The sequence below is a fragment of the Epinephelus fuscoguttatus genome, unplaced genomic scaffold (assembly GCF_011397635.1).
Source record: "Epinephelus fuscoguttatus unplaced genomic scaffold, E.fuscoguttatus.final_Chr_v1 AP022699.1".
Classification (NCBI taxonomy): domain Eukaryota; kingdom Metazoa; phylum Chordata; class Actinopteri; order Perciformes; family Serranidae; genus Epinephelus; species Epinephelus fuscoguttatus.
In genome coordinates, this window is record NW_026057521.1 from 84,381 (window position 1) to 95,930 (window position 11,550).

The 11,550-nt window shown below is 41.2% G+C and overlaps 1 protein-coding gene across 3 annotated transcripts in view; it reads right to left on the reverse strand.

Annotated features, from left to right (window-relative positions):
* The window catches only part of LOC125885355 (battenin-like), a 72,385-nt gene extending 67,647 nt beyond the window's left edge, over nucleotides 1-4,738 (reverse strand). For 2 of the 3 annotated variants that reach the window (XR_007448859.1, XM_049570844.1), the window contains exons 1-2: nucleotides 4,372-4,726; nucleotides 4,235-4,271 (exon numbers count right to left, since the gene is read on the reverse strand). Coding sequence is in view for 2 of the 3 variants with exons in the window: in XM_049570844.1 (XP_049426801.1) it covers nucleotides 4,235-4,271; nucleotides 4,372-4,426 (92 nt within the window). In the remaining variant the exon portion in view is untranslated. Of the gene's footprint in view, nucleotides 1-4,234; nucleotides 4,272-4,371 lie in introns of all 3 variants that reach the window. The other variant, XM_049570846.1, reaches the window with a different exon arrangement.
* Between the last annotated feature and the right edge of the window lie 6,812 nt (nucleotides 4,739-11,550).

The following is an 11,550-nucleotide window of genomic DNA, read 5'->3' on the forward strand; positions in this document are numbered from 1 at the left end:
GGGGAGGGGGTTCTCCACTCAGTATGGTAAACGAGTATGTGTGTAAAGTTATGAAGTGTGTCTGTTATGCTAGAAGAGTCAGAGTTTGGGACAGAGTGGAGTGTTACCAGAGTTTCTGGAGTGCTCAAATAAATGGGCCTTTTTCCCAAACGCTCCTCTGGTCTCCTGCTCATGAGGGATTCATTACAATATCGTAACATGGTTTAGATTTCTAAATAAACATTCACCTCGTCGCTAGATAGACCTACTCCTGAAAAACTCGTGCGCAAGGCTTTTTGTCCCTACGAGGCCACCGTCATTTACCCGACGGGAGGGGTGAGCAAGTGAGCCCTGCACTCTAGAATTTGACCACTGATGTCACTGTTTTCAACCCATTTTACACACTGGCCCTTTAAGTTTGCCATCACGTATTAGGTTATAACAAAGCTACCAATAGTTCTGCCAGTATTAGATAACTAATGCTTACCCATAACAGAAACTAATGTGCAAATATCAGCTTGTATCAGACGTATCTTGCTATGCGTGTTATAACTCCGCATTATGGTGTACTGACGTCCGCAGGGGAGAGAGGGAGGGAGAGAGAGATACAAAGATTTCCTGATCATTTTTTGTATGATAGGTGCTTGTGTGGGAACTGCCAGCCCATGTCCTCAGCTGTGGAGAGTATGTGCTGCAGGAAGGTGGATGCCTTCTGGGCCCTGGTGGAGAATCTGACCCCCATGCCAGACATAACATGCCTCACACTGCCCATCAACCCTCATGCCACCCGCTCCCGTCTCAAACACGGAGGCATGGAGGTACATACCCCCGAGCCTTGGGGGTTTGTGCGAGGGCGGGCGGGCTCCGCGGAGAGGGAGATCTCTGTGTTTGAGACGACTATAATCCTCCTGTCCAAAATGAGTGCTGCATGCGACCGTGTTTTTGGTCACAGATGAAGCTGTGAAATCACACCTCTTCACCTGCACAAAACAGGCACGAAAACTAACTCCACTCCTTTTTCTGTCCGGAAAACGGTGGACTCGATGTCCTGACAGACTTGAGTTTGTGCAACCTGCACAAACAATAATTCTGTTAACAACCGAAAAAATACTAACTCACAAGTTTACTACCGATCAGACTCACTACCACCTACTACTGCACATTGGACAGAGGCAGGGTCAAGGACGCAGAGTCCCTCTCAAGAACTCCGAAATCCTGCAACCTTTACTATTAATATGGCACCTTTGGTTATAGTTATTCATTTAAATAGTAATCTGACTTCCAAATTGATAATTTAGTGTATTTTATGAGACTGATATCATTAACTAGCATTTATTTTTCCCTTTTTCAACATGGTGCCCCACAATGTGATTACTGAACATAATTAATAATCATTATTATTATTAATGATTATTATTATTAATAATAATAATAATAATAATTAATATTTACTTACAACAGCCATTTTAATACTTTAATTGGAGGCCTGTTACGAGGTCAGTTCTCAACAAGGCAATCTCATAACTGATTCTGATAAAGGCCACGTATATCTCATAACCTATTTTTGCTAATGCATACATGTAACCATGGCAACACATATGCACGTCAGTGTGGGTATTTTACCTGATTAAAAAACCTGTTAAAACTGTCATCACTGTATCCGACTCTGTGTACTTTGTCTGTTCCTTAAATCCATTTAAAGGTGTGTGACAGTGATCTCATAGTATTAAGCCCCAAATTATTACTGTACAAGATGCCTACTTTTCATCCTGTTTCAATGTTATGCCGGACTCACACTACACTATTTTAACCCCTCTTATAGCCCGATGCAGCAATGTACAGTGCTGGCTCGGATCGTGAACGACAATGAGTGTCGTAGGCGATAATCCATCGTTTCATCTTGTGTAGCGTGTCATAGTAAATGACAACCGACACCACGTCTGGGACGCCTCACAACATTCAAACAGAAAGTCTAGCATGTTTGATTTTCTCTATCATTCATGAAAAACGGTGCAATCTGCTGCTGTAGACAACTGTATGGCAACATCACCCCAGAAATTTCCTCTAAGGATGTTACCACAACAGAATAAAAAGGGGAAAATGATGGCGTGAAACAACAGAGGCACTTTAGCAACCAGGTACCATTAGCATCAAGCTAGCAAAGAATGTTTTTTCTTCATAATGGAGGATATAAAGTAATAAAATAAAGACAATAGAGTTGGGGGTTTTACTCACCACAACTGCAGGGGGTACCAGCTTCATTTGAAACAGGCTACATTATAAATGGGCTGTTATTTATTATTCCCTCTCTATTTTTAAATTTTTACTTTTTATCTGCCCCCATTTGCCTTGATAAATTTAATGCATCGCGCCGTCATTTCAAACTCAACACTTCTTGTATCTGTATAAAATTAAAAGCCCCTTATAACTTCAGTTGAGAGAATCCCTTCATTTTCTAAAAAGGCTTTTATTGTGAAACATTTGCAGGAACTTGTTGTGGGGGATTTAGTTACTTGCATGTCTGCACAGGGCACTTCAAATGTAGCTCCTGGCATCTGGTGGCACTTTTTTACGCTACTACAACATTTCAGCTAGCACATGAACAAACAGAATGACTAAAATAATTCGGGCAGTAGTCTCCTGGTCGACTAGTCGATTATTTGGTCTCTATGCTCTCATCAAATCTCAAATTCTCATTAGTCGAATTATTGCCATGTTACTTTCATTTGGAGAAAAACGCTACATCAACAGCTTTCCAGGATTAATCCATTATTTCCCACGGCGGGGGGACAGGCTAAATTACCTGTTGACAGAAAGTTGGACTCGCCCACCCTCACGCTCAGCGTCGCGGTGACGCAGACCTCCTGTCTGTTTCTGTAAGCTGATACCATTCCCCTCAGTGAAAAGAAGCTTGTATTTATTTGTATTTCACAGATAAGAAACAATAAATTGTGAAGACAGTAAAGCCTCCACTAAAACAGCATTTTAAGTCGTGTGTGTGATTTATCTTTCAGGGATTTATACTTCGGGATTTATCCTGGCTTCATATGAGCAGAGGAAATCTCCACTAGTCGCTAGGCTAATGTATACAATGTAAAATGCCATGGGCTGGCGCTAATAACGTTAGCATGTTGTATTTGCTTAGAAAACATGATTATTATAAGACAGTTGTTTTGTCTGTGAATGTTGTGAGTTGTAATGGAACCAAACTGTGTGACGTTACCTTTGTTACATGCTGCTGTTGTCCCTGGCTTTATATGAGAAGAGGAAAAGATCGCTAGACGCTAGGCTAATTTATACAATGTAAAACGCCATAGACTTGTGCTAATAATGTTAGCATGCTGTATTGGTGGGGGAAATATGTCCAGATAACTACAACTAATCGATTAGTTGAAGATTATGTGCGACTTTAGTCGACCAAGATTTTCTTTGGTTGACTACAGCCCTAGAAATAATAGTATTAATAATAAAAATAGGACAAGAATAACCCAATGATATCACACACGTCATGAAACATGACCGGGGATGATTGGTGTGGACCATCATGTAATATGTCAGGTCTGTCACCCAAGTCACAGCACGATTTTATGACTACACAATCATGTAATCTGACATTTTTGTCAGAACAGACAAAAATGTTGTGTAGTGTGAACCAAGCATTAATCATTATTCATAACATCCCATTCATTTGCGGTCTAATAATAGCCTCCTAATAATTCTTACAAATAGTTATTTTTCTGTGAGCTCTTTGTGAGCTTCAAAGAACATAAAAACAAAAATTTAAGAAGCACAAATGCGCTGCTGCAGAAACTTCTCTCAATCACCAGAATCTGTTTTCGCCATGTGGGTCCTGATGATGCAGGATGGCAAACACCAAAATCAACGAGTTTCCTGTCAGTCAGTAATTCATGTTTACCCCTCTTGGTTTGTTACAAAAAGTCAGTGTGAACAGGAACTGAACCAAAACTAAAACGCAAATATGTATCATCTTTTGCCTCTGGTGCAAATGAACCCAACTTCAGGTGTGAAAGCACCAATAGTTATCCTTTAAAGATAATGTTTCCTTTGTCTGACAGTGACTGTAGTGTTTGGATGCTGCTGCTCAGCTTTGGCCTTCATTGGTTTGTATAGTTGTATAGACTGGTTTCATTTTGTATCCAATACTGGCTTATGCTCTTTCAACGAAGGTATGCAAATCAGTAAGTTAGCTTTAGTTTAGTATGTGATTGTGTTTCAGCAAACACTGTATACTCACCAGAATCCAGTCCAGTTCCGCCATTGAGTGCAACGTCCTATAGACAAGAGATAAACACAAACCTTTAGAACGCGATTAACAGAACACATATTTTTATTATTGCAGATCACGACACTGCTGACAGATGATGGACCCACCATTACTGCCCGAGCGTTCGACCGGATCTGCGTTGACGCTGGCTGCCTGCTCCATGTTCACATAAAGGAAGTTCAGGATCAAAGAAACACAAGGGGCTACCGGGCCGGCTTACGTTACCGGGCCGGGCTAACACTTCAAACTACTGATATACACAGGAGACATGGCACACTCAATAGACGGCAGATTAACGACATTTTGGCCACGTCATATGACACGGGGTGTATCATACAAATAAATACCCGCGGAAACAACCAACCCTGAAGGTTCCCATTCAGTGGGTGTTTCTCAAAGTCAAGGGCTGCGGTCGGAAAGTCCCTCTTATCGTCTATTCCTAATCACTGTTCCTTGACCTCGGTGGGAATTGTCACGATGCCAAGGAAAGATGAGTAGGAGAATTCATAAGGACTTAGGAAAAGAGAACCGCGGAGCTGAGAAAATCCGACTGCACTTAGGCTGGGCTACGTCATCATGCGACGGCACATAGACATATACATAGACGCCGCATTGACTGTCTGCCTGTTGGAGCCGACGTCCTCGCCGGCCGCCATCTTGGATGGGTCTCGCTTCACCTCCACAGTGCATTCACTTCTATTGAGGAAGGAGCTGTATGCACAAATAAAATAGAATAACTCACTGAATTTTCAACTGATTTTCACGCGGTTTGGTTTGTTACAAACGGCACACATGTAGTTATGATACAGGATGCTTTCGTACATTAAAAATGCGGGATTTCATGCTTTAATACTTTCTGCAGATAGCAACAGCATGTTATTTAGGTCACAACACAGTGCTTTTATTCACCTCAACCCCAGAGTGGGATATATACAGTACAGGCCAAAAGTTTGGACACACCTTCTCATTCAATGCGTTTTCTTTATTTTCATGACTATTTACATTGTAGATTCTCACTGAAGGCATCAAAATTATGAATGAACACATGTGGAGTTATGTACTTAACAAAAAAAAGGTGAAATAACTGAAAACATGTTTTATATTCTAGTTTCTTCAAAATAGCCACCCTTTGCTCTGATTACTGCTTTGCACACTCTTGGCATTCTCTCCATGAGCTTCAAGAGGTAGTCACCTGAAATGGTTTCCACTTCACAGGTGTGCCTTATCAGGGTTAATTAGTGGAATTTCTTGCTTTATCAATGGGGTTGGGACCATCAGTTGTGTTGTGCAGAAGTCAGGTTAATACACAGCCGACAGCCCTATTGGACAACTGTTAAAATTCATATTATGGCAAGAACCAATCAGCTAACTAAAGAAAAACGAGTGGCCATCATTACTTTAAGAAATGAAGGTCAGTCAGTCCGGAAAATTGCAAAAACTTTAAATGTGTCCCCAAGTGGAGTCGCAAAAACCATCAAGCGCTACAGCGAAACTGGCACACATGAGGACCAACCCAGGAAAGGAAGATCAAGAGTCACCTCTGCTTCTGAGGATAAGTTCATCCGAGTCACCAGCCTCAGAAATCGCAAGTTAACAGCAGCTCAGATCAGAGACCAGATGAATGCCACACAGAGTTCTAGCAGCAGACCCATCTCTAGAACAACTGTTAAGAGGAGACTGCGCGAATCAGGCCTTCATGGTCAAATAGCTGCTAGGAAACCACTGCTAAGGAGAGGCAACAAGCAGAAGAGATTTGTTTGGGCCAAGAAACACAAGGAATGGACATTAGACCAGTGGAAATCTGTGCTTTGGTCTGATGAGTCCAAATTTGAGATCTCTGGTTCCAACCGCCGTGTCTTTGTGAGACGCAGAAAAGGTGAACGGATGGATTCCACATGCCTGGTTCCCACTGTGAAGCATGGAGGAGGAGGTGTGATGGTGTGGGGGTGTTTTGCTGGTGACACTGTTGGGGATTTATTCAAAATTGAAGGCACACTGAACCAGCATAGCTACCACAGCATCCTGCAGCGACATGCCATCCCATCCGGTTTGCGTTTAGTTGGGCGATCATTTGTTTTCAACAGGACAATGACCCCAAACACACCTCCAGGCTGTGTAAGGGCTATTTGACCAAGAAGGAGAGTGATGGAGTGCTGCGGCAGATGACCTGGCCTCCACAGTCACGGACCTGAACCCAATCGAGATGGTTTGGGGTGAGCTGGACCGCAGAGTGAAGGCAAAGGGGCCAACAAGTGCTAAACACCTCTGGGAACTCCTTCAAGACTGTTGGAAAACCATTTCAGGTGACTACCTCTTGAAGTTCATCGAGAGAATGCCAAGAGTGTGCAAAGCAGTAATCAGAGCAAAGGGTGGCTATTTTGAAGAAACTAGAATATAAAACATGTTTTCAATTATTTCACCTTTTTTTGTTAAGTACATAACTCCACATGTGTTCATTCATAGTTTTGATGCCTTCAGTGAGAATCTACAATGTAAATAGTCATGAAAATAAAGAAAACGCATTGAATGAGAAGGTGTGTCCAAACTTTTGGCCTGTACTGTATATATATATATATATATATATATATATATATATATATATACTGTATAAACACACTGTATAAACACCATATACACAATACAAAACAGTATAGCATATTATGTATAGCATAATATGAATATGTAGATCTGAGGTTTGCTCAAACTGTCAGCTCCTTTAAATCAGGGTTAAAAACACTATTGTTTACTGAAGCGTACTCTTAGATTAAATACTTACCTGCTGTATTCTACTGCCCGTACTTTTTAACTACACACTGCTGATTTATGCCTTTTATTATTCTACTTCTTTTCTTATCCTGACGGTTCAATGTATTGAGCCTGTTTTTATTTTATGTTACTGTATTTTATTATTATCACTATCATTCTCAATTTCTAGTTCCCTTTTCAGTCGACTGTTTTTATTGTTTTAAATTGTGTCTTGTTGCTTTTAATGTCTCTGTAAAGCACTTTGAACTACCTTGTGTTGAATTGTGCTATACAAATAAACTTGCCTTGCCTTGCCTTGCCTAGCACACCTTTGTGCACATATTCACTTTTCCACCAGCTGTGCTGCAAATATCCCCTGCTGCTCATCCTTCTGTATCTTTTTTCAAATTATCTTGACCACAGTCCCATTTTCATAGTTATAATACCAATACCAAAATTAATTTCAGTGTTTATGTAAATACTGAAAATGTTTTTTACTACTTTTGAGGGATCACAGCAGTCAGTGTAATAAGAATAGCTTTACTAATCCCTGAAAAGAAAATTTCAAAGAAGTCTGTAAGATCATCTATTTAACAAAGAATTATTAAGTCTGATGGCTGTGGGTATAAAAGAGAGTGGGTGTGTGTGAGAAATAAACTCAATCAACAATAGAGCTTTTTCTTTATTAAAATATATTAATAAATTTATTAATATGCTATACTATGTTTTGTATTGTGTATATTGTGTTTATACAGTGTATATATATGTGTGTGTATATCTATATCTATCTATATCTGTATCTATCTATCTATCTATCTATCTATATATGTATATGTATGTATATCCATCCCACTCTGGGGTTGAGGTGAATAAAATAACCATGTTGTGACCTAAATAACATGCTGTTGCTATCTGCAGGAAGTATTGAAGCATGAAATCCCGCATTTTTAATGTACGAAAGCATCCTGTATCATAACTACATGTGTGCCGTTTGTAACAAACCAAACCGTGTGAAAATCAGTTGAAAATTCAGCGAGTTATTCTATTTTATTTGTGCATACAGCTCCTTCCTCAATAGAAGTGAATGCACTGTGGAGGCGAAGCGAGACCCATCCAAGATGGCGGCTGGCGAGGACGCGCTCAGGCAGTCGATGCGGCGTCTATGTATATATGTCTATGGCGACAGCGGACGTCAGTGACGTAGGTCGACCGTGGTGAAACTACAGTTTAGTTTAGATGGTCATTTCACTCAGCTAGGAACCTTCCTAAGCAAAAAAGACTTTCTGACCACAGCCAAGGATCCTGCAGAGGCAAGGCAAGAGTCCTCCCGAGCATTCGGTGAACACACGTTGGAACAGGCTAATAAGTGTCTCCACGTGATCATCATTAACCCTCAGCAGACTGAAGAGGTTTCAGTTACTGTAATCATTTTGGTACTCTCCAATGTTGTTGGACAGTTTTAAACATATGTAGGCTATCAGTATTGTCAGAATCATGTGACTTTTAGGGAGAATATATTTCTGGATCATATTTAAGAGTAAGTGGAGTAATGAAGACAACAGCTGAACAAGTTCTAAATTATCATTAACAGTATGAACACAGACTCACACACAGAATCACTCTGTCATTTCAAAGTAATCCATATTTTCTGTGAGTGTACACTGCTACAATAATATGAACAGCAGATGAGCTGCGCTGCTCAAAACAAAGAGTGATGCTTTGACCTGCAGGATATTCTAATGTCTTTACTGTGGCCATTCCCATCACGATTCCCCCGAAAAATAGGCCTACACCTATTGAAGCAGACAGAATGAGAGCAGTTATCAAGTCGTTATCATGTGAACAGTGGGGGGAGGAGGGGAGGGGGACACTTAGTAGCGATGGGCAAAGCAGTTCTTTAGATGTTACTGAATCACTAGAATCAGTTCATTAAAAAGATTCATTCACCGAATCGTTGAGTGCTTGGCAGGAGGAGCCCTGACTGTGTACTGTTTGTTTATCTGGAAACTAAGTCTGTTAAAACAATGGGGAGGTGTGTGATTGTGTTCATGTGGCTTGACTCCTGGCTACATTAGCCATTACCTTGGAGAAAACTGTCCCTATGAAAGTGTATTGCTGAGAAGAAATTATATGAATCACTCAGGGATTGGGGTTATGTCATTCACTGAGTGATTCGTTCACCAAGTGATTCGTTCACCAAGTGATTCGTCACGCGATAGGCAGTCCCTCCCTGCACCCTGGCTGCCTCACGACTCGCGAGTGTTTCATCGTTCGCACAGACCGAATCAGCAGTTCCACTCCCGGCCTGCATGCTCGCTGCTGAGTTCAACTGAACTGAGAAATGAACGAATCAGTTACGGAAATGATTCAGTTCAGTACGTTCACTCAACAGATTCGTTCTTTTGAATGATTCGTTTGCGAACGACACAACACCAACACTTAGCACTCCATCTCTGCTGTGAATGATTCATTTAAAACTTTTATGTTTTACCTAAATCACGTTATTTAAAAAATCTCATTATTCGGCAGTGGACACATTAGAAAGTGTAAATTATGAGGTTTCTGTCAATATTTTTTTCACGCTTGTATGATAAAACTCGTGGAAACATTAATCCAAAAAAATGACATATTTCTCTAAATCATTGAAGAGGCCCCGCCCTCACTTCCAGCAAATCGTGTAGATCTACCAAAATCCACACATGCATCCTTCAAATTTCTCTGAAAGAAGGACTCAGTCTTTCGTGAAACTCGGAAGGATCCTTGACATTGGAACAGTCCTTCAGCAGGAGTCATTCATTCATTCATCTTCTAACCGCTTCATCCTCTTGAGGGTCGCGGGGGGGCTGGAGCCTATCCCAGCTACATCGGGCGAGAGGCAGGGTACACCCTGGACAGGTCGCCAGACTATCGCAGGGCTGACACATAGAGACAGACAACCATTCACGCTCACATTCACACCTACGGACAATTTAGAGTTATCAATTAACCTAGTCCCCAATCTGCATGTCTTTGGACTGTGGGAGGAAGCCGGAGTGCCCGGAGAGAACCCACGCTGACACGGGGAGAACATGCAAACTCCGCACAGAAGGGCTCCCACGCCCGGGATCGAACCGGCAACCCTCTTGCTGTGAGGCGAGAGTGCTAACCACCACACCACCGTGCCGCCCCAGCAGGAGTCAATGATGACATAATGTCCTTCAAATTCGGGCGTTTGAGGATCCTTCCTTGACACTGAGAAACACCTACTATATATTGGGACATACTAAATCCTTTTCTGGCATACTATGTAGTTTGATAGTGTGGGGACTGGAATGCACAGTAAGAATCTCTTTAACAAGAGAGATCTGGCTAAGGTAGTAGCCAATCAAAACTCATTAAAAGCAGACTCTACCTGCTAAGGTGGCTCAGGTCTTTTGGAGTGCAGGGGGTGCTCCTCCTGAAGACCTTCTTTGACACTGTGGTGGCAGCAGCCATGTTCTACAGAGTGGTCTGCTGGGGCAGCAGTATTTCGGGTGCAGATAGGAAGAGACTGGACAAGCTGATCAAGAAGGCCAGCTCTGTCCTGGGATGCTCTCTGGACTTTGTGCAGGTGGTGGGAGAAAGGAGGATGACAGCCAAGCTGTCATCTCTGAGGACTAATGACTCCCACCCCTGCAGGAGGTGATAAAAGCTCTGGAGAGCTCCTTCAGCAATAGACTGCTTCACCCAAAGTGTGTGATGGAACGCTATCGCAGGTCCTTCCTGCCTGCTGCTGTCAGGCTACACAACCAGCACTGCTCACAATAAACTGCATCATGGACACTTTAGGGATACTATGGACACTTTATAAACACCACTATAAGCATTGTTGTCCCCCTGGTTGTTTATTTGCACATACAATATTCACTTTGCACTAAATATGCTCACTTTAATCAATTGCTCACTTTTTATCTACTGCTCATTATTATTATTATTATTATTATTATTATTATTATTATTATTATTTATTGCTGTTTCTTGTATTTTTTGTACTTCTTTTTGCATGCCTAGTTTTTAAGTTTTTAAATATTGAAATCTTTAATCTGACTCTTTCCCCTTGACTGCTGTAACACTGGAATTTCTCAATTGTGGGATCAATAAAGGTGTATCTTATCTTATCTTAAAATGCAACAAATACAACATAATTAAAATCCACAATAACATAGTGGCCTGTCAAGGAAAACAAGCACATATCACCAAATTCTTTATGATGCCCTCGGATTCATCGGTGTATAAAAGTATATCTAACTTAAGATCTTTTTGAAGATTTTTCCATGCCCATGGTGCAGAGTAAGAAAATGCAGTTTGCTCCTGATCCGTTACAATTCTGGGGTACATTAAAACACAACCACTTGGACGAGCGTAGTGTGGATTTTGGATAAATGGAAATTGAAAAAGATGAACTGGTGAAACGAAGGTTAATAATTTACTAATTATTAACTAATGATTATCTACTGTATGACATTTGATTGGGAGTGACTTAAGAACTGTTCATTAACTGATAATTACTTACTCATTCAATC